This window comes from Bidens hawaiensis, unplaced genomic scaffold, assembly GCF_021521415.1.
Source record: "Bidens hawaiensis isolate Kalapana, Puna unplaced genomic scaffold, B.hawaiensis_p1.1 tig00024028_1, whole genome shotgun sequence".
In the NCBI taxonomy this organism is placed as follows: domain Eukaryota; kingdom Viridiplantae; phylum Streptophyta; class Magnoliopsida; order Asterales; family Asteraceae; genus Bidens; species Bidens hawaiensis.
In genome coordinates, this window is record NW_027493789.1 from 203,942 (window position 1) to 230,928 (window position 26,987).

The following is a 26,987-nucleotide window of genomic DNA, read 5'->3' on the forward strand; positions in this document are numbered from 1 at the left end:
TCCCGAGATCCTCAGTCCTCGTAGGATTCAGTGGAGAGACCAAGAATACATTGGGAGATATCAAACTTCCAGTATACATAGAGGGAGTAAACTCTCTACAAAAATTTTGTGTTATTGACTCATTATCTTGTTGTAATGTGATCTTAGGCAGGCCTTGGATTCATGACATGAAGCCAGTACCCTCAACGTACCACCAATGTTTAATACTTCCTAGTCCTTAGGGAGTTATCAAGATAGAAAGTGACCAACAAGACGCCAAAGATTGCTATGCATCATCAATGAAGTCAGCCGCAAAACCTACTCCAGCATAGCAATTATAGAAACAATCAGGGGAGGTCCTGCAATCTAGGGAGCAGGATGTGAAAGAAGTATCCTTGGATCCTCAGGATACTGAGATCAAAGTTCTGTTAGGATCAGGTATGCCTATGCCTGAGGATATTGAGCTAGGATTGATATCCTTCTTGAAGAAAAGAGCTTCCACCTTCGCTTGGAAACATGAGGATATGACAGGTATATCTAAATCTATTATTACTCATAAACTTGGTATAAATAACTCTTTCGGGCCAGTGCATCAAAAGCGAAGGAAATTTGCTCCTGAAAGAAATGCCATCATACAAGAAGAAGTTGAGAAACTACTCAAAACCAAGATGATAAGAGAGGTCTATTATCCTAGATGGTTGGCCAATCTAGTTGTAGTCTAGAAGAAGAACGGGAAATGGAGAGTGTGTGTGGACTTCACAGACCTGAACAAGGCATGTCCCAAAGATCCCTTTCCACTTCCACACATCGATTCAATGGTAGATGCAACTGCTGGTCACGAGATACTAACCTTCATGGACGCATACTCGGGATTTCAACAAATACAAATGGAGCCTTCAGATCAAGAAGATACAGCCTTCATGACTCCCATAGGCATATATTATTATCTTGCAATGCCTTTTGGATTAAAAAATGCAGTTGCAACATACCCAAGGTTGGTCATCATGATGTTCAAAGACCAACTGGGGGACACGATGGATGTCTACATAGACGACATGGTGGTGAAATCAAGAAAAGCTGAGGATCACCTCAAAGATCTGGCAACAGTATTTGATATCCTGGATAAGTACAACATGAAGTTGAATCTAGCCAAGTGCCACTTTGGAGTTAGAGCAGGAAAATTCCTAGGATACATGGTCACTAAAAGTGGAATACAAGCAAGCCCCGAATAGATCAAGGCTATCCTGGATATCAAGTTACCAAGAAGTGTAACACCCCGGCTTAAAGCGGAAACGCCCAAGTGTGACGTACAGATTGTTCAAACACAAATGACACTATTTTGTGACTATAATAATATTAATTCATTAAAGCATCATGTCACACAAGGTAAGAAGGTAACAATACAAATCAAAAATACAATCAAATATGATAAATTTTGAATATTAAATAACCTATGAATTCTAGGTGTCTTCTCGTCTTCAGCCTCTAATGACAGTAGCTGTAGCATATATAAAATATGGTCAAATAACTTAATAGTTGGTGAGTTCCGATAAGTTTGAATAAATACATAAAAACCTTGAAATTCCATGAAACTTGTGATAATTAAACTACTTCGCATGCAATGTCCTTTCTAGTTGGAAACAGCCAACGTACTCGGATCGAGGGTCCCTTTTCCACTCATAACAAAATGGTCCTGAGTGCAAAGGATGGCGTATGATCATACTAATTCAGGAAACCACTTGCTGAGCACATAATCAAGTAAGCACATATAACACACAAGTCCACGATATGAATTGCAGTTTAATAGCTAAGTTTAAAATCGATTTGCGTTTAATAGGATATATATGCTACCCCCAAAAGTAAAAGCGTTAAAAAAAGGGGGTGTGAGAAACTCACCTAAGAGATTGAAGCGAAAGGAATAAGAATAACTCGAAGGCGTCAAAGAAAACCAAAGCGGTCAACCCGTACGAACTATAAATAAGAATAAACATGACTTTTAATAAGTATTCTAACGGGAATTTTAAGGTTGATTAATTGCATGAATAATTTTATAAGTCAGTTAATATTTTATTATAATTTATTACAAGTTTTATAGCTCTTTGACTATTATATTATTACTTATGTTTAATGGTAACTTGTTTATTAATATAAGATATAAGTATTTTAACAGCGAGAATATGGAGTTTATACTTCCGAAATACTTGAACTATCGTTTATTAGTCGTAATTATAATTATTGCTTTAACGAAATGATTTTTAGAAAATTAAAGTTTACGTGACGATTAATGAACGAATTTTAGTTACAGTTTACGAAAACGAAAAACTCGGTTTTTAAGTGTGAAATGGTGAGATATATTTTATAATTAATTTACATCATTTTTATTTAATTTAAAAAGATTTTTATAAAATTATTTTGATTTTTAATTGATTAAACTGATTTGATTATTATTAACAAACTAAAAAATATTTAATAAAAAAAATATGGTATTCACCCGAGTTTTGAACCGGGTCTTGGTGGTATAAGATTAGTGTGTTATTCAACTGTTCTAGGGAAGACATCCGTTTAGAACACGGTTTTATATTTATATATATATATATATATATATATAGTATTGGATTTTAATAGTTTTTAATAATAACATTAATAATAATAAACCGGTTTTATATAAAAAAAATGCGCGGCTGACCCAGGTTTCGAACCCAGGTCTATTGTTTAGGACGTAACAAGTTTAAACAATTGAGCTGGGGTTTCATTCGTTTAGATACTAGAAAAAAAATTATATATATACACATATCAGGTTCATCATCTTCATCATGAACCCTAATAATTCAATTGAAGAATCTGTTCCATTTTCGTTAAAATTAGCTTGGGGTTTCTGTTTATTGGTACGTCGACATTAAAAAGCATATAACAATTGCCTTAGTATGTTTTGTTTTGCCCGAGATTAAGGTTGTCGGAAAAATGAATAAAGAAGCTCCCAATTACAGAAAATCAGTATATTAGAGGGGAATTAAGAGGAGTGAACGAGTTGTTTAGGAGCTTAGGCATCTATTTATAATAGGTGGAGGAGCGTATAATTTGATTACCCGGATTTTCCGGCGAGCATTATGGACAAGATTAAGGGTTGGTTTACGTGATTAATGGGTTGGTTAAGATATTATAACGATGGCAAATGATTTTATAATATTTAATTATAATAGAAAAATGTTTTCGGGTGGCCGGGGGGAAAGGTTTGGGTTGGGTTTTATAATTTAATATAATAGTATAATTTAAATAAATGTTACATTTTAACCCTTGGAGATTCAGAAATAATTTAAATGGAAACTTAATATCTTTTTAAGTTAATATAAGTTTTCAAAGTTTACACTTTTAACTCTAAACTTTATAATTAAATTATATAGTTTTAGGTTTCGGATTATTTACGCGTTTTAACCCGCATGACTCGATTAACGTTAAGGCTCGGAAATTTATAAACCTTTAAATAACATCGAACGTTGAACTTTAAACGTCGGAAACACTTTTATTAATGATATATAATAATGATAATATCCAAACGACCTGACGGGTCGGGTTTACAAATACAAATACGAATCGAAAATTGACGAATGTCACAGCATTCCCTGCTTTTGAAAATTTCGTCCCAAAATTAGGTTAAAGAATCTGTATCAAACAAATGAGGATACTTAGTTCGCATTTGGTCTTCCCACTCCCAAGAGAATTTTGCGCCACGTTTAGATTCCCAACGAACCTTTACTAATGGTATACGGCTACGTTTGTTCTCTTTGTCCTTGCGGTCCATAATTTCCACTGGTTTCTCAACAAAGTGCATAGATTCATCGATGCGCACTTCTTCAAGTGGTATGTGGAGATTTCCCTCGGCTAAGCATTTCTTAAGATTCGACACATGAAAATCGGATGAACATTCGCGAGCTCTTGCGGAAGTTCAAGAGTATAGGCCACGCTACCAACACGATCTAGAATTTTGAAAGGTCCAACATACTGAGGAGATAGTTTACCTTTCTTACCGAAACGAACAACACCCTTCCAAGGAGATACCTTGAGAAGGACACGATCACCCATATTAAACTCGGGAGGACATCTCCGGTTATCAGCGTAGCTCTTTTGGCGACTACGAGCAGCTAACAGATTTTGTCAAATTTGCGCAATTCGATAAGTGGTCTCTTGGATGAGTTCGGGACCGGTGATTTGGGTTTCACCAATCTCATTCCAACAAATAGGAGAACGACACTTACGACCATAAAGTGTTTCGAATGGAGCCATACCGATGCTCGTATGAAAACTGTTATTGTATGAGAACTCAATCAAATGAAGATGAGAACCCCAATTTCCACCAAAATCAAAAACACAAGACCTAAGCATATCCTCAAGGGTTTGAATCGTTCGCTCGGATTGTCCATCGGTTTGAGGACGATAGGCGGTGCTAAGGTCCAAACAACTTCCCAACACGGTTTGCAAAGATGACCAAAAGTGAGAAGTAAAACGACTATCACTATCGGAAATAATGCGCAAGGGTACACCATGACGACACATGATACGCTGAACATAGATCTGAGCAAGTTGATCAACCGAGAACTTTTCGTTGATCGGAATGACGTGCGCGGACTTAGTCAAACGGTCAAAAATAACCCAAATTCCGTTGTGGCAGTTTCGAGTGGTTGGGAGTTTGAATACGAAATCCATGGTCACATCTTCCCATTTCCAAATCGGGATGTGCGATTGCACGAGTAAACCAAATGTTAGCTAATGCTCGGCCTTTACTTTAGCGCACGTAAGGCACTTTGCAACGTATAATGCAATGTCTTTCTTCATACCGGGCCACCAAAATGTGGACCGTAAGTCGAAATACATCTTATCCGCACCAGGATGGATGGAATATCACGACTTATGAGCTTTTTCCATGATGAAGGTACGAAGATCGTCACGATTGGGAACCCACAAACGATTAAGGTAACATAACAAACCATCACGCTTAGTTTCGAGTTGAAGCTCAGCGCCATAGGACATTTCGTCGTGCATATTACCCTCAGTGACCGAGACATGTTGGGCTTCAAATATTCGGAGTTGGAGATCGATTTGAACAGTCATACTATGAAGTAAGTAGATTTCACATGAGTCTTTCGGCTAAGGGCATCGGCTACAACATTCGCTTTACCGGGGTGGTAGCGAATTTCGCAGTCGTAATCACTAAGTAATTCGGCTCATCGACGTTGCCGCATGTTCAAATCCTTTTGGTCAAAAATCTGTTGAAGACTCTTGTGGTCGGTGAATACCACACATTTTGTGCCATAAAGGTACTGTCTCCAAATTTTCAACGCAAAAACAACAGCACCGAGCTCGAGATCATTCGTCATGTAATTCCTTTTCATGAACTTTAGTTGCCGTGAAGCATAAGCGATGACTTTACCTCGTTGCATGAGGAAAAAACCGAGGCCTTGATTGGAAGCATCACAATAGACAACAAAGTCCTCGTTGCCCTCGGGGAGAGCAAGGATCGGCGCAACGCAATGCATACGTTTGAGAGTTTGGGACGTTTCATCTTGCTTTAGTCCCCACACGTAAGGTTTATCCTTGTGAGTCAAGGCGGTTAGGGGCAAAGCGATCTTGGAAAAATTGAGGATGAAGCGACAATAATAACCCGCGATACCGAGAAACGAATGAATTTCGGCAGGAGAGGTTGGATTCTTCCAATTCTTGATGGCTTTGATATTGGCTGGGTCAACATGGATACCCTTTTAATTTACTATGTGCCCCAAGAATGGAATTTTGCTTAACCAGAATTCACACTTTGGGAACTTCGAGTAAAGTTGTTCCTTCCTCAAGAGATCAAGGATGGAATGAAGGTGTTTTGTATGCTCGGTTTTGGAGTTAGAACATATGAGAATATCATCAATAAAGACAATCACAAATTTATCTAGGTATGGCTTGCACACGTGGTTCATGAGGTCCATGAACACCGCGGGTGTATTGGTTAACCCAAAGGGCATAACTCTAAACTCGTAATGTCCATATAGAGTCCGAAAGGTGGTCTTGGGGATATCATCTTCATGCACGCGTAGTTGATGATAACCCGAACGAAGATCAATCTTGGAGAAGCAAGAAGCTCCTTGAAGTTGATCAAAGAGATTGTCGATGCGAGGCAAGGGGTAACGATTCTTGACCGTAAGCTTGTTAAGTTCACGGTAGTCGATACACATACGAAAAGAACCGTCTTTCTTCTTGACAAACAAAATAGGCGTGCCCCATGGAGACGAACTAGGGCGGATGAACCCTTTGTCCGAAAGTTCTTGGAGTTGGGTAGACAATTCTTGCATCTCGAAGGGTGCAAGACGGTAAGGAGCCTTTGCAATCGGAGTTGCACCAAGCACGAGGTCAATGCGGAATTCAACTTCACGAAAGGGAGGAAAACCAGATATGTCGTCGGGAAACACTTTAGGATACTCACGAACAACCGGAATGTCTTCGATCTTTTGCCCTTTCTTTTCAACTACATGAACCATGAATGCTGCATACTTCTTGCATAAGTATGTTTGGGCTTGAGAGCGAGTTATGAGGTTAAGACTCGAAGAAGAAGGCTTTTCACCAAGAACGCGAAGGGTTTGACCATCAGCGAGCGGAATACGAATGAACTTCTCGAAGCAAACAACTTCGGCACGGTGGGAGGATAACAAATCCATGCCTACTATGATGTCGAAACTTCCCAATTGCATCGGAATGAGATCGACTGATAACGTGTGGCCATTAAGATTCATCTTGCAACTTCGAATAACGGGATCGATCGTCACGGATTTACCATTCGCTACTTCAACAGTGTACGAGCTCTTAAGTTTAGACCGAGGTTTAGCAAGCAACAATTCAAATTCTAAGGATGCGAAACTCATATCGGCACCGGTATCAAATAAAATGATGCAAAGTGGTCGTCTACAAGAAACGTACCGTTCACCACATCGCCGTTTTGTTGAGCTTGGTGGGAATTCATCATGAAGGCACGCCCATGATTATCTTGGGGGGCTTGAACGGCTTGACCCTCTTGGGGTGCGGGTGCTTGAATAGCTGGAAACGGCTGAGCTTGAGCTTGATTAGCCAACAACGGTGGAGCTTTTGGCTGAATGGCTTGGTAGGCTTGATAAGCTTGAAGCTAGAACTGTGGGGCTGGGGCCATCTGAAGCAAGTTCACATTCATGAGTCATGGACACTCATTGCAGAAGTGGCCAGGGTCACCACATTTATAACAAGCCCGCACTTGGCTAATCGGCTAAGCAAATTGTACGGGGCGGGGGTTTGGTGGAGTAAACCATGGGGGAGCAAGGGTAGCAGTCTCACGATAGACGTTGCTAAGGTGTCTAAAACGGTTGCAACGGCTGCATTGGCGGCAAGCAGAACTAGTGGGGTGGTGACGTTGGCACATTCTGCAAAACGGATGGGGTCCGTTATAAAGTTTCTTGGGAGGGGGTGTTTACTGGGTCAGCGCATAGTTCTTGCGCTTGTTGTTTTGGTGGCTCGAGGAATAAGCAGGTTTGAGGATTCGGGTTTGGGTTCTTTGGGTTCAACAGCAGGTTTATCAGTCGGTTTCTTGGATGATTTCAATGTCAAAGTCCCGGCTTTGACATGGTTGTCGGTTAATATTGCAGCTAGATTAATTGCGTCGCCAAGTTCCTTAGGAGAACTACTGAAGACACTATCTTGGATTTGCCTCGATAATCCCCTAATGTACTTCTCTGTAAGTCCCGTGTTGGAGGATCTTGCAATGTGATACCAATTGCACGATGAAATGCAGAAAATAACAACGTGTTGATTCAATACGTGAATGATAATATCAATAAGAACACACAAGAAAAGCTTCAAAACACACTATTATATAATAGTCGGGTGCTTAAGCCCTTAAGAGTTACACAATGTCACGGCTTCAATACTAATAAATGACCAACCCTTTTCAAGGTGAAATGCATGGTATTAATAGACATATACCATACCTAAGCCTAACACAATCACAAGCCCACCGAAAACCCTTTTCGATTTACAAAAGAAAGCCCAACAACATATATAAAAGCATAAACCATTTATTGTATCCTATAACACCCGTTAATTCCGGTTTCAAGAATTAAAGCTTGTAGAGTATGTATAACTCTCGGGACTTAACCAACGTTTCTCGGAAGCCTTTACGTTATCCCGGTACGTTAAAGAACCTAACTATTCCTTCCATTTTGCCTTGCACTTCAATCTGGAGGGGCTAGTGTGTAAAATATTATGTTATAACACAACCTAACCCTAGTCCCCATCTCTTTCTGCGATCGGCAGGTAGGAGCAGCCCCAAGACCCACGATTTTCTTTTTTGCAGCCAATTCTAAGCCTTAGAACTTCAAGTAAAGGTATGTACTACGATTCCCCAAGTCTTTTACACGTTGATTGATCCTTATATTGCGCGTATTGATCGAAAAACGTCGTGTTGTAGGCTAACCGGGTGGCTGCCCAATTGAGCTTTTCCGGGGCTGTTTCGAGTGAGGTTTTTGCATCAACATCCTGCTAGGTATGACATGTACATCATATTATAATTTCATGGCCAATGGCGGTGTTTAGGTCGGTCAATCGATTTTAGTTCGAAAACTAGGGTTTATCGGGTGTAGAATTGCAAATTGTTGAGTTTGATGCGTTAATTGATCGGGTGACCGACCGAAACAGTTTATACAGCCCTAGGGGGGTTTAAGGGCTGTGGAAAAATTATTTTTTTGATGCTCGGGACTGTTGGGGTTAGGGCTTCGTCAATCGAGTCGGCGGTGCGCGAAATTTCGTTTAAACGTTAAAGTAAGAGTTTTAAAAAGGAACCGTCAACCCTATCAACTCGGGTGCCATAATCTTGTTGAATGAAAAGAGTTAAAATGGAATTTGGTCCATTCGGGGCTGGTTCATTAATAAATGGTTTTAAGGTTTATTGCACGCGCATTCGACCCGATTTGACTATCTTTGGGCCTTGGGCCAAGTTGTTGGGCCTTGGGCCAAGCATTGGGCCTTGGGCCAAGTATTTAGCCTTGGGCCAAGTTGTTGGGCCTTGGGCCAAGTATTTAGCCTTGGGCCAAGTTGTTGGGCCTTGGGCCAAGTTGTTGGGCCTTGGGCCAGGTATTGGGCCTTGGGCCAAGTTGTTGGGCCTTGGGCCAAGTGTTGGGCATTGGGCTAAGTTGTTGGACCTTGGGCCAAATGTTGGGCCTTCGGCGGCCCATTAGGCAAGAGTGTTCTTACGGTCTAGTTTAGTAACGCTTTGTGTATACTTTACAGGCCCTTGCTTGTGATTGTGCACTTAGGGATTTCCTAGCCCGTTGCAGGTTTTCGATTGATTTCAAGTGAGTTCATGATGCCCTTTTTACTCTTTTCACTTTTGGGCTATCATGCACACCTAAGTGTTTTCTTACATGATGAAATGTTTTTAAACGAATTTATATAGGCTTGCTAGTATATGGTAGTCGTTTCGATGTTAAATATTTATATATGTATATACATTATTTCTTGGCCTATATCTGGCGATGTTGTAGTCGTTTCGACTACTGATGTTGTGCATGCCTACTTTGTGTTTGCATGCACTGATGTTACGTGTTTGGGTTGTACGTTTGCTCGACCCTGATGTTATACGTGGATGTTATATATATATATATATATATATATATATATATATATACTGTGATATATATAGAGATGTAATTGAAAGAATGTTTACATATGCCTTTTGCATATGTATGTATGAGGATGTTTAGTTCTCGGTAATGAGGACTTGATGGATGTACCCCTTTTTACTTTTAAAACTTTTGGTTTGACTATCTTATATATTACTACTGATGTCATTTACTTAAAACTTGAACTCATTCAGCTCAAGCTGACTTTGTGTGCATGTTAGTGTGAGTTTCAGGTTAGGAAGAGGATGCCTTATCACTTGGACGTGCACGAAGCTACTAGGACGGTGAAGGGCATACGGGAGCCGAAGTTTTACTATTAAACATTTATTCTTAAAAGTTTTTATTTAAAGATAACTATGTTGATTTTGGGAAAAATTCCCGGGTTTTGGAAACTTATTTTATTATTTATGTTTTCCGCTGAATTATACTCTGAGATGTTTGTTTTAATGGAAGAAACCGTTTTCTAGTTTAATTATTTTCTCAAGTGTTTTGTATGATTACCAACTGTGGGGTTCCCGGGGTTCGGGGCCTTACATATCCCAACATTCTCCCCCTTGGTTTATTGCTTGACTAGTCTTCATGTTCGAGTATCTCTGCATCAGCTTCTTTATCAGCCTCCTTATAAGCTCCAGCCCACAATTTTGTGCGTATTATCGATCCCACCATACGTGTGTATTCTTTGGCAGCAGGCTCATACAAGGGCTCAGCGGTGATTTGAAAACCACTAAGCGTCTTGATGTCTTCTTGTTCACCAAAGCGAAGTAAGTCTCGTGGATCAACAAATCTAAACGATCCCTTCTTTAAACAATGATAACTGTTGCGGTCTTACCATCATAAGTCCAAAACTTCATGCCTTCAAGAACACCATCAGGTAGTCTTGAGTTCAGTGGAATTGAAGTAGCTTTCTTGGTGGGCGGCCACATTACATTCATCATCGTCTTTCCAGTGCGCGGATTGAGAACACCCTTGGCCTTCTTCACAAAAGATTCAGCAGTAGGCATCGAAGGATACCCTTTCTCAACTTGATTGCTCAAGTAGATCCAAAAGTTAGTGCCTTTGACTCGTTACTTGGGTTATGGAAAGGTGCCTTGATCAATTCACTTAAGTCCACCCTTGTCCATGAACCGAAGTCCTTTATCTTCTTGTAATACTTGAGTCCTCCAGACTTCCTTTTAACCCACCACATATGTTTGTCAACATCAAATCCCCACGACACAATCCCAGAACAATCGCCGTATTTATCAGAGAACCCCTTATGAAGCTCAACAACAAACTTCTCCGGATGATCAGACGAAGTTACATTCTGATTTGAGTTTTTGTGAATCAGAGTTTTTCGTATAAGTCTTTGTTGTTGTTCGGCAGTTCTAGGTGGAGCAGACATATATCGTTGTAGACCCGCAGAAGTCTCAATGTCTGAAGCTGGAAGAAACTCATCTTGAGCTGTTTGAACGTTCTCGCTTTCATCAGCACTTTTGAATTCATCTCCAAATTTACTCACAAGCCTTTGTTGGAGATCATAGTAAAGGGCAGTGAGGCCTCCCATACTGGCTTGAAGCTCTTTAATCTTGGAATCCTTTTCTGAGTTGCTTGCTTCTAGCTCTTGAATTCGGACATCTTTGACAACCGAGTCTTGCTCCAATTCAAAAACCCGCTGTTGCAGAGCATGTATATCAACTGGTGCTTGCTCTAATGCTATGCCCTTGCCCTTGCCCTTGTCTTGCAGAAATTTGTCTTGCATGGCAAGAATTTGGGCCACCTTCTCTGACGCACTGGAACTCCCTTGACCAACTGGATCGATTGGTCCCCAGGGTCCAGAAGTGGATTCAACATGAGTTTCAAAGTCAAAATATGGATACATATCATCAAATAACAGATCTTGAGAAGGTTGTGGATCATGAACAGGACTTGGTGCCACCTGAGGTTGAGTAACTGGCTCAGGTGGTGGAGATTGAGCTAGCGGTGGTGATTGAACTGGTGGTGATGCAGCAGATACAGTTGGAGCTGTTGTTGGTGTTGCTGGTTGTGTTGTTGCTTCTATTGGTGTTGGTGTTGTTGTTGTAGTTGTAGCCTCAGTTATCAGGACACCCGGTCTAGGATCTATCTTCCTTCTTTTACGTGGTACGAGACTGGTGTCCGCTTCCTCTTCTAGCTCTTCTTCATGTGTCACAACTACTAATTGAGGAGGTTTCAATGCAGTCGACTGGAGCTTTGCTTTGATTGCTTTGATCTGAGCGGATGTTGGTACGGGTGTTTCAGGAGGTGCATGAGATTCAGTTCTCGCCGTAGATGGCGGAGGACTGTCTAGTTCATCGTCAGAGGATAGTTCGAAGTTCGGTGCAGCTGGCCTTCGAACCGGAGTCATGTGCTCCTCAGCAACGATTGGTGCAGCTGCAGCTTCAAGATCAGCAAATTTCCCGAATTTTACCAAGGGATGAAGTCCCTGGTATGTAATCTTTGTTCCCTTCCTTGATTGTTTCATCAGACCAAAAGTAGTAGGACCCAAACTCTTCAAATTGAGTGTCTCTACAGATCTCACTAGTTGTGGATAATGTGAATCAAAAATTATCTGTAGAAACCTCGGATACATGAGGACCATCTCCTTCTTCTTCCCCTTGAGGTTGCTCATCGTCTCATTGAAAATGAATTTGGAGTAGTTGTAATCCCAATCCATGATCAAAGCAACCACCACGGACATCTGTGTATGACTTATTTCATCAGAACCTCCCTTTCTTCCGGATATGCATGTGTAGAAGGTATGAATGAGGAAACGCCAGTACGGATGGAATAGCTTCTTGATGGCGGGAGGGTAAGTACGTTCGTAGCTCATCCGAGAAACGATCTCTGCGACCACATCCACTGGGTATTCTGTAGGGTGATCAGGTTGATCACCAAACAGAAGTACTTCGCGGATGATGGCCTCAGAGATGACCACCGGAACCTTCTGAATATTTGATTCAATCACCGTTGCTCCCCCTGGTCCCCTCTGATTGATAGAAGCATGATTCCAAAAATCCGAGACCATTTTCTTGCATATAGCAGGATTTTCCCAAAGGGCATGTGAAATTCTGCATGTATTAAGCCCAACAATCATTGACTTGAACTCCTGGTGAGCAGGAGGGGGATCAAACAGACAACCAGCTGCATTGTGAGAGTCAGCTGTTTTCAACGGTGCTTGATCAGCCATATCTGCAATAAACGAGTCAGGTTAGATGCTTGGTGACAGAAACACCACATAAGATCAAGAGTTTGATTAGTTTTGAGCATGTAAAACAGTTTGAGGATCAAAAGTAACAAATGGTGAAAGTTTGTGAAGAAATTGTCATTTTCTTATGTTTTAAGGAAGATCACGGTTCAGAACCATGTTATCTATCAATATTATATTAAGTACCTGAGAACATATTATTCTCGGGCAACCAAGATCAAGAACCCAGAGATCTCTAATTAACTCAGAGTTCTCTGGTGAACTCAAGATCAAGAACCCAGAGATCTCTGATTAACTCAGAGTTCTCTGGTTGACTATGAGTTCTCGGTCAACCTTGCCCAAGAACACGGAGATCTCTGTTTATGGAAACCAAGGGTTTCCATAAACAGTGTCGTCTTCCTCACACGAACACCATGAAACCTGCAACTTAATCAAACAGTCAAAACCAGTCAAGACCAAAAATACACCCAAACCAACCGAAATCGCCATTCAATATTTCCTAAACATGTATTCAACAAAGTGTGTAATGTCCAAGATACCATAAACCCGATTTAAGGTTCATCGTGAGTAGTTTAATTGATTTGGTTTCTTATACCTTGATGATTTAGATGATACACACAATGTATATGAGATGATTGTCCTTTGATGTAAGGTTCTGCTAATGTGTTTGCAGAGGAGATAAAGGATTTGAATGATTATGATGATAATGATAACTCATAATCTGAATTATGCCTCTTAAACTTCAATTGTGATCAGATTTGGGTCGAGAACGCATTGGGCCGAGAACACAATTGGGCTTAGAACACATATATGCTCATATCCAAGATGGATAAGTCCATATGGGCCAGACCCATGCACATACTAACCAGGCCACACATGACCATCCTTCAATTCATGTTTAATAAGAACGATGCCTTAACATGTTCGTCCTAACGAGAGTAACCGTGAGATAAAACCAAGACGCAAAATACCATAAAAAATAAAATTAAGTAAAATAAAACAAAACACATACATCAAGATTTATACAACGATCAGGCTTTTAGCAGTTTTTAACAATTGTAGGATCATATTTCAGTTTTTCACGCGGGACTAAACTTTAAGAAAAAAAATCCTAACATAGAATCATATCGACTAGGATGCTTTCACAATGATTCATTTTCAGCCTTATTATGACACAGAGAGCAGGTTGATAGCAGGTATTTGCAAACGTAGTATGATTTTCATTGCCTCAGTGATACGCATTAGGTTCAGTTAGGCTTAAATCTTATATGGACATCACTTTTGAACTTATGATGCCTCTTATCTCTTCTTAAAGCTTATTTGGCTTTCTCCGGATCACCCCAACTTGACTCCAACCCCCTAGTACTTGATCAAAAGTTTTTGATAAAATTTGAATCTCATCCTTAGATGTCATCTCCGAGTCACTACCCCGGAGGTAGACACATTAAATTGTTGAGTCAGCTTTTTAAGCATTTAAGGTTGAACGTTGGACTTATATGCCTTTCATTCGGAATGCTTTGCATTCCTGTAGTTCTAGTTGTACCCTTAAAGCTTTTAAAATTTATTTGAACGTAGATATAATATAAAAATAATATTATTTTTATTTTTTTTTAATATATGCACAATAAGTATTTTTGGTGATCAAGATACTGACGGGCTTGTGTATGACCGGATAATTGTCTTTCTGCCTATCATTCGGAGGGATGTATCTAGACACAGACATATGTCTTCAAAATGACTCTCCACAATAAGCTTTAGCAAATTTTTGTTTATATCACTTTAGACTCTTACGCATCATGGAAAGCTACCGTACATAACAATGACCGTTCAAAAGCCTTTTAAGCCTATTAACTTCACACGTTGGGCACACAATGTCGATTTTCCTATCGTTTTCCAAAGGTTGGATCATATTTTCATTTAAAACATTTTAAACCTTTTCATGAGGCTTGTAACTGAATATTTATATCACTTCCCGATGTTAAAACAATAACTAAAAACCAGCTTAGAACTCAGCCGCCCCGGTCACTTTCAGCCTTTAGGTGAATGGCTATCCCGTTTGTCTACGAGTAAACTACAGGACCAAACACGTAAAGATACATGTCCTTCAGACTTAAATGACCGAAATAATTTTAAGCATGCAAAGAAAAACGTTTTTTTTTTAATGAAAACACACACGCACACTCTTTTTGAATATTTTTAATTTTCTCCCCCTAAATTTGTGCAAAAATTTTACCGAAAACCGGAAAACTTTTATGTACAAATTTACCTCATGTAAGACTCAATCATCAAAACGAAGCATCTTAAGGAATCCCACAAGCACATTGAACCTGGCTGTTCCGACTGGTTTAGTAAATAAGTCCGCCACGTTATTATCAGTGTGGACTTGTTCAAGATGAATCAGTTTCCGGTCGTAACAGTCACGAATAAAATGGACTTTGATGTCAATGTGCTTGGTTTTGGAATGCTAAACAGGATTTATAACAATTGCAATAGCAGCATCATTATCACAAAAGATGGGAGTGTCAAGAATTCCAAACCGTAATCCAGCAATTGATGTTGCATCCAGATAACCTGTGAGCAGCATGCGGAAGCAGCCACATACTCAGCGTTGGCGGTAGAAGTAGACACCGTCTGTTGTTTCTTGCATTGCCACGAAATCAGGTGATCACCCAAGTACTGACATCCCGCAGATGTGGATTTCCTGTCAATATCATCACCTCCATAATTGCTGTCAGCAAAAGCATACAAATCAAATTCTGAGTTTTTGGGATACCAAAGACCAAGCTTCGGTTGCCCTTTCAGATAACGAAAAATATGTTTAACAGCAATTAAATGAGAGAGTTTAGGGTTAGCCTGGAAACACGCGCATTGACAAACAGAAAACATGATGTCGGGACGACTAGCAGTGAGATACATAAGGGATCTGATCATCGATCGATAGTATCTTTGATCTACGGATTTCCCTTCAACATCAAAAGAAAGAAGTGGTCTTTGCGCCATGGGAGTCGCTGCCGATTTGGAATCTTGGAACTCGAACTTTGCGTGAATGTCTTCGACATATTTCCCTTGATGCAGTAAAATCCCTGTTGCACTCTGACGAACCTGTAAACCCAAAAATGTCGTCATCTCTCCCACTGAACTCATCTCAAACCTCTTCTTCATAACCCCCTCAAATTCAGTACACAGAGTGGTGCTGGTAGAACCGAAAATGATGTCATCCACATAGATTTGAACAAGGATGAGGTCCTTTCCAACCGTCTTCAGAAACAGTGTATGATCAATGGTCCCACGCTTGTAACCATGTTCCAACAAGTGAGTCGTTAGCGTAGCATACCATGCTCGAGGGGCTTGGTGAAGACCATAGAGAGCTTTGTTTAGCTTGTAGACGTGATCAGGATACTTAGAACTTCTGAAGCCTGGTGGCTGATCCACATAGATTTCTTCCTTTACTTCCCCGTACAAAAAGGCGGTCTTGACATCCATTTGATAGACAGTAAATTCCATATAGGATGCATATGCCAAGAATATACGAATTGCCTCAAGTCGAGCTACAGGAGCGTAAACTTCTGTGTAGTACAACCCTTCTACCTGACGAAATCCACGAACTACAAGACGAGCCTTGTTTCTGACAATAACCCCAATATCGTCTTTTTTGTTTCTGAAAACCCATCTCGTGTCAAGCGACTTTTTCCCGCTAGGCAGTTCCACCAATTTCCAGACATTTAGCTTGTCAAACTGATTCAGCTCTTTATGCATTGCATCTACCCAGCTAGGTTCCTGAAGCGCCATGTCAACTGATTTCGGTTCGATCTGAGAAATGAAACAGGAGAAGAGACAATTGTTTATGTTTCCTGTTTGACTTGTTGTTGACACACCCGACTCAAAGGGACCATTGATATTTTCGATTGGATGATCCCGTTGAATTCTTGATGGAACGGAGTGATCTGGAACACTGCTAGTGGCCAGCAAATTTGTGAGTTCATCAAGCGAATCGATTAGAGGATTTCTCCAACCAGAAGCTGTTGTACTATGCTGATACGAGGCACTAGCAATGTATTCGTTCGGAATAGCATCTGGAAAGAGAGTACTGCCGAAACTTGTCTTATGAGACTCTCCCCCTCAACTGATAGAACATTAGCCGAAGGTGTTGAGGTTGAAGGCAAACCACTCTCAACCGGAGAACTTGAAGTTGATTCTGCGAGAAGTGTCGGATCATGATCCTGAGAACCCGAGGATGACGGTTGACTACTATCGAAAAATTCTGGCAGATCAATACCCGCAACCGGCCCCTTTTGAAGAATATCAAACAACTCTTCATCTTCATCAGCACATCCCACTATATCAGAAGTTTCAGCATCGACGGCTGAAGGCACATTGAATGGCTTGAATAGTTCGTTGTAGTCAAACAACCAGTCAGGTCCAACTCTAGCATCCATCTCGTTTTCCTCAAGCCACCGAATATCGTACGAGTCCACGATTTGCTTTGTGGACTTGTTGTATACCTTGTAAGCAGTGTGACCCGCATAACCCACAAAATAGCAGTCATCAGCCTTTGCTCCAAATTTTGGAGTCGAGTCAAGGTTCAACAGTGTGCATGGACATCCGAATGCACGAAAATAAGCAACAGTGGGTTTGTGTCCATAGACGATCTCATATGGAGTCCTCATCTGGCTTTTGTTGATCAAAACCAGATTCTGCACGTAGCTTGCAGTGTTAACAGCTTCAGCCTAGAAAAACAGTGGTAGTTTTGAGTCACACAGCATAGTTCTTGCTGCCTCGATAAGAGTTCTGTTCTTCTCTCAGCAACTCCATTTTGTTGCGGTGTTCGAGCTGAACTGTGTTGTCTGAGCACACCCCTTTCAGCACAGAAGTGATTCAACACGGAGTTCTTGAACTCAGTTCCATTGTCGCAACGAATACTTTTGATCTTCAAATTCAGCTAATTTTCCATTAGTACCACGAACCTCTTGATCAGCTCTGCAGTTTCACTCTTATTTGACAAGAAAAATACCCAAGTAAAACGTGATTAATCATCAGTAATAACTAAACAATAAGAGCTACGTGAAAGACTCAGTACGTGTACCGGACCAAACAGATCCATGTGAAGCAATTGAAACACAGATGAGATGGAACTAAACACTTTCGGCTTGTGAGGTTTGCAGTGATGTTTGCCCAAAGCGCAAGCAACACATTTTTCAATTGTTATAAAATCTTTGAATGGCAAACCTCGGACAATATTGTGTTTAGAAAGACGGTTCAAGTTTTTTACATTTGCATGTCCAAGACGACGATGCCACAACATGGCATTATGTTTCGATACTTTTGAAAATAGACATGTAATTTCTTCTGGAACATTTCTGTTCATGTCGATCACGTAAGCATTATCTTTTCTTTGTGATCGAACAAGAACCCAGTCCTCTGGTATAATTATACCAGGTTTTAAAATCAAGCACTCTTTGTTCGTGAAATGAGTTGAAAAGCCTTTATCACAGATCTGCGAAACACTGAGCAGACTGTGTTTTAGTTCAAGAACAAAGTTTACGTTTTCGAATCTCAATACTCCATTACTTACCGTACCCTTCTGCGTGATTTTACCTTTCTCCCCTCCCGCAAAGGAAACATAGCCTCCATTAAAGATCTAAATGTCGTTCAGTTGAGATATGTCCCATGTCATGTGCCTAGAACAGCCACTATCAACAAACCACGGTCTGATGATATTCCTCCATAGCCGTTCCTGCAACATGTTCGAGATCAGTTAGATTTTGGTACCCAGTCCATAGTCACTCTTGGCACACCAAGTTTATCAATTTTAGATACGGGTAACCAAGACATGTCTTCCCGATTATCTAAAATTGTACATGAGGAGTTCTGAGGTTTGGAAACCAAAGACTTAGGTAACCATTTGTATTTCGGTTTTAAAATTTTGTGGCTCACACAAATGATTTGCTTTGTCTTACGTTTACAATCGGAAAACCGTGAAAGATTTGATTTTTTTTTAATTTCGATCCCGAAACGTGTGAAGGTCTCGAAACCAAACTCGGTTTTTTGACGTGTTTTCGAGACATGGCAGGAGTTGCTTGTCTAACTTTGGCACGATCGGCCTTGTCTCGAATCCAATTTCCATCAGAAGGACTTGCCTTGAAATACTTTGATTTATTTGAATGTGATTTGTTGAAAGTATTCCGAGGCACGCTCCTCTGGCGGTGTCCATAATATGGGACATAAGGACGATGTGGGCAGTTTCTAGCAATGTAACCAGGAATGCCACAGTTGAAGCAAGTTTGTCGCTTCACATGTAAATCTGGGTGACCAATTCCTGGTCTCGATCTACTTTGCAAATTTTGCTGTCTCGCATCGACCTTAGTGGTTGATTTACTTGCACTTTTCATGCCTGTGTTTACTTCTTTAACAGGTTTTGGTGGTGTGTATTTACTAGCATTTTCCTATTTAACATCAGTATATAAAGATACATCACACTTATTAATACTACTAGAATATTCAACCACATAATTGTTTATGCTCTTAAAACAGAACCCACACAAGCATTAGTCTTAACAGAAGATAAATTACACAATTCAAAACAAGCATTATTAAAATTGTCTTTATTTGGCAAAACAAGTAAATCTTCCTCAACGTCCACCCAATCCTCAATGATTACTTCATCTGCACGCGAAGTAGAAACATTAGTATCATTTACTTTCACAACTGATTGAGCTGGTTTGACAATCCCGGGTATTACCTTTTCATTAATTTTAGGTTTGCCATATTTCAAAGATTTCTCTTTATCTTCCACAATAACAAAAGGAGAGGGAGTATAATTATCATTGTATGGAGGTGGAACCTCATTATACCCAATTCCCTCACCCTTCTTTTCTTTCCATCTTAATTGTTTTTCAATCATTGACTCAACGACTGCACTAGAAACATCAAACCTTTTAAAATTGAACTCAGCGTTTTCAAATTTATTCGTTAATTTAGCGTTTTCCAAAATAGATGCTTCAAGTTTGGCGGTTAGATCAGCAATTTTCTTATTGGCATCTAAGATGTGACAACACTTGACACTGAAATCACTTTGCAGTTTTGAAAAGTCTTTGTTTGATGCTTCTAGTTTATCTGTAAGACCCTTCTCAAGTTTCTTAAGTGTATAGTTTTCGTGTTTTATATTTTCCATTTCCCTAACAAGATTACTATTATACACACGAAATAGCTCTACCTTTCTAATGCATGCTTGAGAACATAAATTAGAGTTTACCTCGGATGAACCAGCAGGAGTAGAAGCCATGAAAGCAAACTAGAGACTCTTCACCTGATCTTCAGTCTCATTTCCTTCTTCAACATCATCAACTTGAGCGAGGTTTGCAGTCTGACCCAGAATAGTGAGTGCCTCCATCTGATCAGCCCAATCAAACTGTTGTGCAACTAATCCTTGCTTGTTTCTTCCAGCAACAGCATTATCTCCCCTTGCACCATTCACAGGAACCAGAGCCCTTTCAGTATTTCCCTCCTTTACTGGATTTGTGCATTCTCTAGCAAAGTGTCCTGGTTCATGACAGTTGTAGCACCTGAGGTTCTCCTTGTTGAAACCCACCTTTTTATTTGCAGGTAAGTTCCAATTGTTCCTGCCAGTCCTTTTGGTGAACTTCTTTGCTCTGAATACAGCCATGGCAATTTGCCAGGAGATGTCCATCTCTTCCACATCATCAGAATGGATCTGATCCAGTTCAGTAGAACCGACTGGTTGAACAAGGTCTCCAGCAAGAAAAGCATTATAGCAGTTCATGAAGCCTGCCATGAGAGCAATATTATCTTGAGTTTCTTTTGAGATGGCAGGTCCTTAGGCAGGAGACTTGCTAGAAGAAGCAACACTGGGTTGGGGTTGAGACTGTGGAGATGGCTGTGGAAAGAATATGGAAGCAGGTGGCTGTGGCTGAGGTGTAAGTGGAGTGAATTGGCTTTGAGTTGATCTGAACATGGAAAAACTTCCATTTAGCTGCTGCGGCTGCGAGTACACACCCTGAGAGGACTTGAACATGGAGAAGTTGTCTTGTGATATAAGTGTGTTGTTTGATGACGCGGCGTATCCAGCAGCAGTATACAAATTTGCATGGTTGATTGCTCGCTGTTTGTCATCCATATCACATGACTTGATGATTGCGATCACCTCAGATAGGGTTAGTCTAGAAAGATCCTTTGTCTTCTTGATAACAGCAACGTTCATATCCCAACCTTGTAGTAGAGAGTTGATCAACTTGTTGTTGGTTTCAATGAGAGTTATGTGTATGTTGGCTGATCTCATCTCGGTTACAAGTTTGACGAATCTTTGCAGCTGACTTTCCAAGGACTCACCCAGAACATGATTGAACATATTAAACTTTTGGCGCAGCAAGTCCTGACTACTGTGCTTCATGTCTTCGTTTCCCTCATAGACCTTTATCAGTGCCTGCCATAAGGCCTTTGCTGATTGCAACTCGCGGAATCCTTGAGCAATCTCAGGTGACAGGGCCATGGTAAGAGTGGCAAGTGCCCTCTCATCTTCTTCTACCTTGTCATAGTCAGCATCAACATACAATTCGATAGGCATGAAAGCAATCTCTCATTCGGCTGTCTCATATGTGATCGGTTGAGGACCTCTAACTATGCTCCTCCACACCTTAGCATCTTTCATCTTGACATACTTTTCGAACCTGAATTTCCATTCATAGAAGCCTTCGCGTTTCAGCAGACGGGGCACACATGTAGCAGTACCCATAATGGAGTCTAGCTCCTGGTGAAGTGCTGCGTTAATGGATGCGTTGATGGATTGATCCATGATGATTATAAACCTAAAACAAACCCAAAGTCTTTAGACAGCCCAATCCAAACAGGCCCAGATGAACAGTAGGCCCAACAGAGAACCCAAGTGTAAATAGAGAACCCAAAGACTGACCCCAGAACCAGATACTTGACCCCAGAACCAAATTGTTGATCCAAGAACTAACCCGTCTATCCGAGAACCCAATTAGTTACCCGAGAACCTGAATAATGACCCGAGAACTGCTGAGTCAACCAGAGAACCAGAGAACCAGTAAACTATCCCGAGAACCCTCAATCTTGGCCGAGAACTCACTTTACCCAGCGAGAACGTTCAAAATTGGCCAAAAACAATCAAAGTCTTCCTGAGAACCACTTTTGAAATGTTTTTAGATAAGGAAACAACCTCAAATCCCTAAAAATCAGGGATTTGAATTCCTATTTTGATTTTGGTCAATCTTGAGTTCAAAATAGTCAAAAGAATTCTGATGAACACGATGAACACAACTTCAACAGCCACCACACTTGTAATTCCAGAAAACCCACCAAAACATTAACCAAGAACCCAATAATTGAATCTTGATATCACAACCGAGCCTAGAATAGGTCTATAGGCTCTGATACCAATTGTAAGTCCCGTGTAGGAGGATCTTGCAATGTGATACCAAATGCACGATGAAATGTGGAAAATAACAACGTGTTGATTCAATACGTGAATGATAATAGCAATAAGAACACACAAGAAAAGCTTCAAAACACACTATTATATAATAGTCGGGTGCTTAAGCCCTTAAGAGTTACACAATGTCACGGCTTCAATACTAACAAATGACCAACCCTTTACAAGGTGAAATGCATGGTATTTATAAACATATACCATACCTAAGCCCAATACAATCACAAGCCCATCAAAAACCCTTTTCGGTTTACAAAAGAAAGCCCAACAACATATATAAAAGCATAAACCATTTATTGTATCCCAACATTCTCGATGGCACGCGAATCGGGGGTGACGAGATGCGGCACCAACACACTAAACTCGTTGAAACGGGTGGTGTAAGCGGAGTGCTCACCACCCTCTTGTTTAAGGTCCAAAACTTAGCCTCCGAATTCATAAGCTTATTTGGAGGACAAAACTGTCGGGTCATGAGATCCTTCAATTCTTTCCATGGTAACGCCATGGCAGCTTCAGCACCGCCAGTTGACTTTTCCTTGACCCACTATGTAAGAGCGCCTTTCTCGAACATACCTGTAGCGAATCGGGTTCGCTTATCATTAGGACACTCAATTTGGAAGAACACGCTCTCCATCTTTTCATACCACTGCAGTAGTGCAATGGCACCTTGAGTTCCATCAAAATTGGTGGGTTTGGCATCAGTAAAATTTTTTATAGGTCACAACGGGAGCTGAAGGCGAGGGAGGAAGAGGGTTAACGTTAGCCATGATGTTCTAGTGCATCTGAGTCCTGATATTAGGGAGAACCGTTGTCAGGTGCTTAGTTATCTGGGAAGTTATCTTGCGGCTAGTGGTTCCAGATGATCGACGCTTAAGGTTACAGGAAGCCATTCTACAAACAAAGATAACGAAAATCGTGAGACTCGGAATAGTGCATGATATATATAAAGAAAATAAATCTTTTGTAAAGTTTGTTAAAATATGAAAACCATAAATATAATAAGTGTTGTGAGAAACTTAGAGTTTTCATGAACCACCATGGACTTTTATGTTCCAACACAAAAATCAAAATTTCGAAAATAAATCAAACCAAAAGTTGGGTATTCATGTATCACCACAACTTGACAGACTTTCGGTTAAAACACATTGTAAAACATAGAGGATCGGAGTCACACGTTGCATGAACCACCATGACTTGTGTGACATCCTAAGGGATGCAACCATATCCTTATCACAAAGAGGACATGATCACGGTTGAAAATATAAAGTGGTGACTCGTATGGCGTTTGGTGTGGTACGTTTTGGCCTGATAAGTTTCGTGCCCTTCCCGAACTCTCCAGGTAAGCAACCGGGTCCAACGTCTGATTGGATATATGCGCATTGCTTATCCTTGGGTTTCATGAACCTTGGTGTCAAGAGTTCGGGAAACAAGCACGTCCCCCTTCCAGTTACTACATACCCGCCATGGCGAATCATCTTTATGCAGAGGAATTATTGGAACACCCAAACGAAACTTGTTTGTAAATCCTTCGAAAATTTGATTTTTAGGCCTAAGACTTTGACTTGTGTGTGCGCTTGTGTTAATGAAGCGTAAACGAATTTAAATAGTACAACAACAATAGTAAGTGCGTTCAAACAATCAAATAGAGGCACACATAATTTTCTAATCATGCAACCTAAATAATTAAACTCTAGCTACCGAGTACACTACGTCTAATGTCCTATCTTATAGCCACGGCTCTGATACCAGTCTGTAACACCCCAGCTAAAAGCGGAAATGCCCGAGTGTGACGTACAGATTTGTCAAACATACGTGACACTATTTTGTAACCATAATAACATTAATTCATTAAAGCATCATGTAACACAAGGTTTGAAGGTAACAATACAAATCAAAAATACAATCAAATATGATAAATTTTGTTTATTAAATAACCTACGAATTCTAGGTGTCTTCTCGTCTTCAGCCTCTAATGATAGTACCTGTAGCATATATAAAATATGATCAAATAACTTAATAGTTGGTGAGTTCCGATAAGTTTGAATAAATACATAAAAACCTTGCAATTTCATGAAACTTGTGATAATTAAACTACTTCGCATGCAATGTCCTTTCCAGTTGGCAACAGCCAACGTACTCGGATCGGGGGTCCCTTTTCCAATCATAACAAAATGGTCCTGAGTGCAAAGGAGGGCGTATGATCATACTAATTGAGGCAACCACTTGCTGAGCACATAATCAAGTAAGCACATATAACACACAAGTCCACGATATGAATTGCAGTTTAATAGCTGAGTATAAAATCGATTTGCGTTTAATAGGATATATATGCTACCCCCAAAAGTAAAAGCGTTAAAAAAGGGGGTGTGAGAAACTCACCTTAGAGATTGAAGCGAAAGGAATAAGAATAACTCGAAGGCATCAAAGGAAACCGAAGCGGTCAATCCGTACGAACTATAAATAAGAATAAACATGCCTTTTAACGACTATTCTAACGGGATTTTAAGGTTGATTAATTGCATGAATAATTTTGGAAGTCAGTTATTATTTTATTACAAGTTTTATAGCTCTTTGACTATTATATTATTACTTATGTTTAACGGTAACTTGTTTATTAATATAAGATATAAGTATTTTAACAGCAAGAATATGGAGTTTATACTTCCGAAATACTTGTACTATCGTTTATAAGTCGTAATTATAATTATTGCTTTAATGAAACGATTTTTAGAAAATTAAAGTTTACGTGACGATTAGTGAACAATTTTTAGTTACGGTTTACGAAAACGAAAAACTTGGTTTTTAAGTGTGAAATGGTGAGATATATTTTATAATTAATTTACATATTTTTTAATTAATTTAAAAAGGTTTTTATAAATTATTTTGATTTTTAATTGATTAAACTGATTTAATTATTAATAATAAACTGAAAAATATTTAATAAAAAAAATATGGTATTGACCCGGGTTTCAAACCCGGGTCATGGTGGTATAAGATCAGTGTGTTATTCAACTGTTCTGGGGAAGACATCCGTTTAGATCACGGTTTTAAATATATATATATATATATATATATAGTATTGGATTTTAATAGTTTTTAATAATAATATTAATAATAATAAACCGGTTTTATATAAAAAATTGTGCGCCTGACCTAGGTTTCGAACCCGGGTCTATTGTTTAGGAGGTAACAAGTTTAACCAATTGAGCTGGGGTTTCATTCGTTTAGATACTAGAAAAAAAATTATATATATACACATATCAGGTTCATCATCTTCATCACGAACCCTAATAATTCAATCGAAGAATCTGTTCCATATTCGTTAAAATTAGCTTGGGGTTTCTGTTTATTGGTTCATCGACATTAAAACGCACATAACAATTACCTTAATATGTTTTGTTTTTACTGAGATTAAGGTCGTCGGAAAAATTAATAAAGAAGCTCCCAATTACAGAAAATCAATGTGTTAGTGGCGGATTAAGAGGAGTGAACAAGTTGTTTAGGAGCTTAGGCACCTATTTATACTAGGTGGAGGAGCGTATACGCGTTCATACCATTAATTTGATTACCCGGATTTTCTAGCTAGCATTACGGACAAGATTAAGGATTGGTTTACCTGATTAACAGGTTGGTTAAGATATTATAACGATGGCCAATGATTTTATAATATTTAATTATAACAGAAAAATGTTTTTGGGTGGCCGGCAGCCACTCTGGCTCCGGATTCCGGCGGCCGGAGGGTTGCCAGAAAAACGCAACGTGGGGGTGAAGGCTAGGGTTGGGTTTTATAATTTAAAACAATAATATAATTTAAATAAATGTTATATTTTAACCCTTGGAGATTCAGAAATAATTTAAATGGTAACTTAATATCTTTTTTAAGTTAGTAAAAGTTTTCATAGTTTACACTTTTAACTCTAAACTTTAAAATTAAATTATATAGTTTTTGGTTTTGGATTATTTGTGCGTTTTAACCCACATGAATGTTTATTGTAAAAATCTATTTAAAACATATTATTTATGTACATAGATTTTAGAAAATTCTATCATATGTATGCTCTTTTTCTCAATATAGGTTATGAAATTCATTTTAATACTGATTCAAATTAAAACAAATTTATGATTTGAAACATTTACTTAAGAATTATAATATTATTTACAATTAAACTATTGGCCAAATAATTAACATTACTTGTAGATGACTTATAATAAATACCCACTTCCAAACTTGAAACTTGAATTAGTTGTCTTATTTATTTATTTATTTATTTATTTATTTATTTGTATCATGTTTACTTACTTCATCTTAACCATTTCGTCGAAAAATATGAATTTGGGTACTTATTATATACAAGTAATCATATGTACAGATAAATACGAGTAAATTATTTTACTACCTTTCCTAAGTAAAACGAACTCGATTGATGCTACGGAGTTCTGTCGAAAAACGATCTCTTTCCGTTTATTTTTCACCGGAAAAGTGGAGGTTAGCTGGAGAACTGCTACGAGAGATTTTTGAACCCGTAATAACCTGATCGAACTAACACGGTGAAGATGAGATTAACAACCGGTCGTAATAAAAAGAAAGTATGTCGGTTACGTTGTGATGTCGCGCGGTGGTTTAGGGGTGGTGGGGCTGCTTATGGAGTGGAGATGACGA

At 39.5% G+C, this 26,987-nt stretch overlaps 1 protein-coding gene across 1 annotated transcript; it reads right to left on the minus strand.

Annotated features, from left to right (window-relative positions):
- Positions 1-265: 265 nt before the first annotated feature.
- Positions 266-6,878, minus strand: LOC143568631 (uncharacterized). The gene is made up of 2 exons (XM_077054737.1): positions 6,329-6,878; positions 266-297 (listed from the first exon to the last, which is right to left on the minus strand). Exons 1-2 carry the CDS (start codon positions 6,876-6,878, stop codon positions 266-268), a joined length of 582 nt encoding a protein of 193 aa, XP_076910852.1.
- Between the last annotated feature and the right edge of the window lie 20,109 nt (positions 6,879-26,987).